The sequence below is a fragment of the Limulus polyphemus genome, unplaced genomic scaffold (assembly GCF_000517525.1).
Source record: "Limulus polyphemus unplaced genomic scaffold, Limulus_polyphemus-2.1.2 Scaffold6036, whole genome shotgun sequence".
NCBI classification, from domain to species: domain Eukaryota; kingdom Metazoa; phylum Arthropoda; class Merostomata; order Xiphosura; family Limulidae; genus Limulus; species Limulus polyphemus.
Window position 1 is genome coordinate 25,925 of NW_013671646.1, and position 5,330 is coordinate 31,254.

Below are 5,330 nucleotides of genomic sequence, written 5' to 3' on the forward strand. Positions count from 1 at the left end.
TATAGAGTGGCAGAAAAGAGGCCTCCTTCATACACACATTCTCATCAGGCTAAAAACAAAATTCCAATCTAATCAAATAGACACAATTATCTCTGCAGAGCTTCTAGACCCTATAAATGACCAAAGCCTCTTTAGCACCATCAAAAGAACAATGATTCATGGACCATGTGGTTCTTTAAATCTAACGTCTTCATGCATGGAAAACGGAAAATGTGTGAAAAGGTATCCCAGGCAGATGATGGATATCCTCTCTACAGAAGGAAAAAGCCTGGAGATGGAGGATTTACAGCCAAAATAAAAATGAGAAATGGTCAGGATGTTGACATTGACAATCGATGGATAGTCCCTTATTGTCCCCTATTGTCAAAGACCTTTGATGCACACATCGATTTTGAGTTTTGTAACTCAGTCAAGTCAATCAAATATGTGTGCAAGTATGAAAACAAGGGATCTGACGCTGCTATGATTGCTCTTCAAGACCAAAACACAAATAATGAAGTGACTCAGTTCAAACTGGGAAGGTACATTAGTAGCAATGTAGCATTTTGGAATTTCCAATTCATGAACGACATCCCACCATTCAATAACTTAGTGTCCACCTAGAAAATGGACAGAGAGTCTACTTCACTGAAGAATATGCTTTGCAACTAGCATTGGCTTCAAAAAATACAACACTGACTGGATTCTTCAACCTTTGCCAAGAAGATCCTTTTGCATGCACATTACTTTATTCTTTACACATAGAGCAACAACAAGTGGAGTAGAAGAAAAAGAGGTACTCCTGTAGATGGTCATCCTAGGGTTTTTAAAGATGAAGCCTTGGCAAGGGTCTATACTGTTCATCCCAGCCAGAAAGAGTGCTGCTTAATGATGTGAGAGGCCTGACATCCTTTGAGGATTTGTGTATTGTCCAAGGTCAGCCCTGTGCTACCTATAGAGAGGCGTGTTTCAAGCGAAGCCTTCTTAAAGACGATGCACAGTAGAAGTCCACGCTGACAAAGGCAGTAGTCTTACAGTCACCAGGCAACCTCAGAAATTTGTTTGCTGTTTTGCTGCGAGTTTGTGGTGTTTCAAACCAAGTTGCCATGTGGCAAAATCACAGAGAAGATCTGTCAGAAGACTTCAAGCACCAGGCTCAACTACAAAATACCAATATAGAAGTTAGCTACAATTATGCAATTTTTAACTTGGCTCTTATTGCCATTCAAGGCAAAGTGTTGTCTTTGGGAGGAAAAGAGCTCCCATCATTTGGCCTTCCTGAAGTTCAATGCAATCAGGATGACAACCTCAATCGTGAGGTTCTGTGTGAGACCACTTACAATATTCAAGCTCTTAACCAAGAAGTTTCCAAGCCAACCTTGCTACTTGCCCAAAGAATAGCGTATGCAACAATAATTGACAGTGTCCAACATAAGAAGGGTGGAGTCTTTTTCATCGATGCACCAGGAGGAACAGAGAAAACATTTCTTATCAACCTGTTCTTGGCAGAAGTTCGTCAACATAAGCAAATTACACTTGCAGTTGCCTCATCTGGAATTGCAGCAACTCCCATTGAACTTGACCATAAATGAAAATGTTACATGCAATATCAGTAAAGGAACTGGGATGGTAGAAGTTCTCAGAAGATGCCAAATGATTGTTTTGGACGAATGTACAATGTCTCACAAAGCAGCATTTTGGTTTTGGCTGAATATTTCAGACAAACATTGCTGGTTATTCCAAGAGGCACAAGAGCCGATGAACATAAGGCTTGCCTAAAATCACCATATCTTTGGAGAAACGTAAAAACAAGTCCACCTATCTACCAACATGAAAACCCATCTGACAATTTGCTGACAGTCTATTGCAACTAGGCAATGGCAAAGTCAAACAAGATCAACAAGGAACAATTAACATGGGAATCATCTGTACACAAGTAAAGAAGCATAAGCCCCATGTTATTGAAGGTACAATACTTTCTGAATGGGGCAAGGGTGAAGATGTTTTCAAACCGAAAATTCCAATGATTCCCACTGATATGCCATTTGAGTTTAAGAGACTACAGTTTCCCATTCGCTTAAGCTTTTCCATGTCCATCAACAAATTGCAAGGTCAAACATTGAAGGTAACTGGCCTGCAGTTGGAAGAGCCATGCTTCTCTCATGGACAGCTCTATGTTGGATGTTCACGTGTTGGAAGCCCAAAAAATCTTTATGTAAATGCTCCATGTGGAAAAACTAAGGACATTGTTTATCATGAAGCCCTTATAAAGAAAATAAATATTTTGTATGAAAGAATTATAATTCAAGCACAATTACCATGAAGCTTTTTTAGTTATTTTTCTCTTAATCAAGTTTCACCAAACTGAGTGCTTTGGTCCCCAGGCAATGCCGGATATCCTGCTAGTATTCAGTATTTCTGTAGGTACAACCTAAAATTCTATTTGAGCAGTTTCCAAAAACCTTTCTCCTTCATGGTTTGACTCTAAAATTTTTCAATCTATATGCATGAAATTAAAATCACCCATAATTATGACCTCATTAACAGCTGAAATATTAATTTTATTGTTAAATTTCTCACTAATTTCATCAGTATCATTTGGTGGTCTTCTACAAATTCCCATTAAAAGTCTTTTCTCTTTATATCCATTAATAGACACCCAAATATATTTAATCTCCTTGCTATTATCTTTTATATCCTCAACTTCAACAGGATGTAACTCGCATTTTACATATAAAGCCACTTCTCCCCTCTTTAATATTCTATTCCCATTAAATAGCCTGTAACTCTTTATTTCTGATATCAAAATCATCTACCTGTAACCATGTTTCATTTTTTCCTATTATATTAAAATTCTCCATTTCTACCAGTGCTCTAAAGTCATCTGTTTTATTTCTTATACTTCTAGCATTACAATAATAACAATTAAACCTATTCTTATAACTACTTCTAAACTCATTTCCCATGATAAACTTTTTCTGCCCCTTATTCGCTTTACATTTAGTTTTCCTGGTCCTCACCACTGCCTAGACCTAGTTTAAAACTTTCCTTACAGCTGAGTTAATAGCTGTGACAAACAAGCCAGTCCCTATTTTAATTAAATGTAAACCACTCATTCCAAAAAGCTCCCTTCTTCCACTGAACTGATCCCACAAATCCTAATCAGCCAATTTGCTCATCTTTACATACTAATCTAAGCATAGCATTTAGCCCTAATGACCTACTTATAACTTCATCCCCAAAGTTAATTCTTGGCTGTATCCCTGACAAAATTACGTTATGGCCTTTTTCTTTAAATTTCTCTATCAACCCCTTGTAGTTATTAATTAGCTCCTCTGACCTACCTATCCCGACATCATAAGCTCCTACATGCACCCAAAAACTGCATCTCTGCTAGCCCCTTTATTATATCCCCCATCTGTGCCCCTGGGTAGTATAATCTGATTCTTTTCACCCTATTTACCTCACAGACTATTCTATCAACATGCCTTATCAAGAAATCACCTATAACCTCCTTATTATCCACATCCTTCTCTGACTCTTTTGTTTTCCTTCCTTCCAGTAGTTCTTTGTCTGCAGAAGCCAAGGGCTGAAATTTGTTGCTCAATAAAATAGTCTCATTACAATGAAATTAAATACTTTAAGCCCTAAAAATATAGACGTTGCAGAAAATTTGCTGCCTTAATAAACTTCTGGGAGCCCATCTCGACATTATGTTTCATCACGATCACAAGACAAAAACACAGTAAATATTATACATGACCAGTATTACATAGTTGTTTCCTTAATTTGTTTTGCATCAAGTTTGAATGTATCTGCCATTTTCCTAGTATTTGTTAATAAAAATTAGTACTAGTAACTCGCAGTTCATTCACCAGTTTTTCACCAATGATTTTGGTAATGGTACTGTAAAACTGCAGTTTGTAATTTGTTTTTGAAGGATGGATATTAGCCATTCCTACATGACTTCCATTTTTTGAAAAGCTTTTACTTTGCTTGTAATACAATAGCATTCACAACAATTAAATCCTGTTTGTCATTAATAAATGCCTGAAAGACAGCATAAATCAGCTAAATCAGACTAAGCTTAAGCAAGCAAATATAATTAAATAGGTCTTGTAAAACATATCTAATTTATATGTTTAGCCTATACATAAGCATGTCATAAAAACTTAATTACATATATATTGTGTGTATTCGTAGAAAAAATGAAACCGAAATATTTTTGCTTGGCTCATTAGGCCATGAAGACACCAATGGCATATGAAAATGTCTACCGGATTATTTAAGAAAAATATCCAGTTGTAGGCGACCAAAATGTGGAACCTCCAAAGGTTAACAATTTATATATTTACTAGTTTCAGGCATATAAGAAAGATATTTATTCAGCTTGAACTACTCTGAAAAAAAAATTAACAAGTTGTTAAAAGAGTTTGTTCTGTGCATGTTCTTTCATACAACTTTTTCTGTAGAAACTGTGACTAAGATTTCAGATTACGTTGTGATTCTGTTACAGATTTAGATCAGCATTTTGTTACGAAATACAAGCTTAGTGAGAAAATGTTCTGTAATTAGCTGCATCTGCGAGAAAGCTTCATAACATAAATACGTCTAGCATTGAAACTTTTAGTATTTACAGTTTTGTGGTTGATTTTCAGAAATACAAAGCACCAGCTTGAAAGATAAGTATATAAGGATTAATGAAGGACAATAGCAAAGAATCTTCTGAAACGAAGAAAATGCGAGCAATCTCAGCTCAGCTTTTGTTCCATTATCTTTAGATATAATTTTATATAACTGTATAATTTTAGATTATGAAGTGCTATTTTTTAAATATTAAATATTGTGCTTAGTGTTAGTTGTATTTACCTGACTATCTTTCATTAATTAATTATACTTGTCATTAGACATTAGTATTAGACGTATTATGTTTCTAACACCACATTCTATATCTAATCCATAATTTTAATAATTAGAAGAGTGTGTAATAATATTAATTACAACTATACTGTTCTCCATATCATAGATAAAAATGATGTGTTAAAAAATATAATAGGCCTAATACTAATGAATCATGACAAGTATAATTAATTATATTCATGCTTCGTTGCTTGAAAAAGGCATTCACACCACACTTTTCATTGATTTGTAGGTTTCGCTTAGACAAACCTTGTTGGGTACTGAAAAAGAAATTGTATTTGAGAAAGGTCATGGGAAAAAGAGTGAAGCTGTCTGAAAAAACCAGGCTATTTCTGATTACATCTTTTTCTAAGGTTTAAGTTTCTAAGAGTCGTTGTTTTGTTTTACAACACTGAAACTGAATTGATATTTTGAGTGTTGATAACATGCCA

The 5,330-nt window shown here is 35.2% G+C and overlaps 1 protein-coding gene across 1 annotated transcript; it reads left to right on the forward strand.

Moving 5' to 3' along the window:
* The first annotated feature begins 1,894 nt into the window (after positions 1-1,894).
* Positions 1,895-2,302, forward strand: LOC106473280. Its single transcript, XM_013933964.1, has one exon. The coding sequence runs from the start codon at positions 1,895-1,897 to the stop codon at positions 2,300-2,302; it is 408 nt and encodes a 135-aa protein (XP_013789418.1).
* Positions 2,303-5,330: the final 3,028 nt, after the last annotated feature.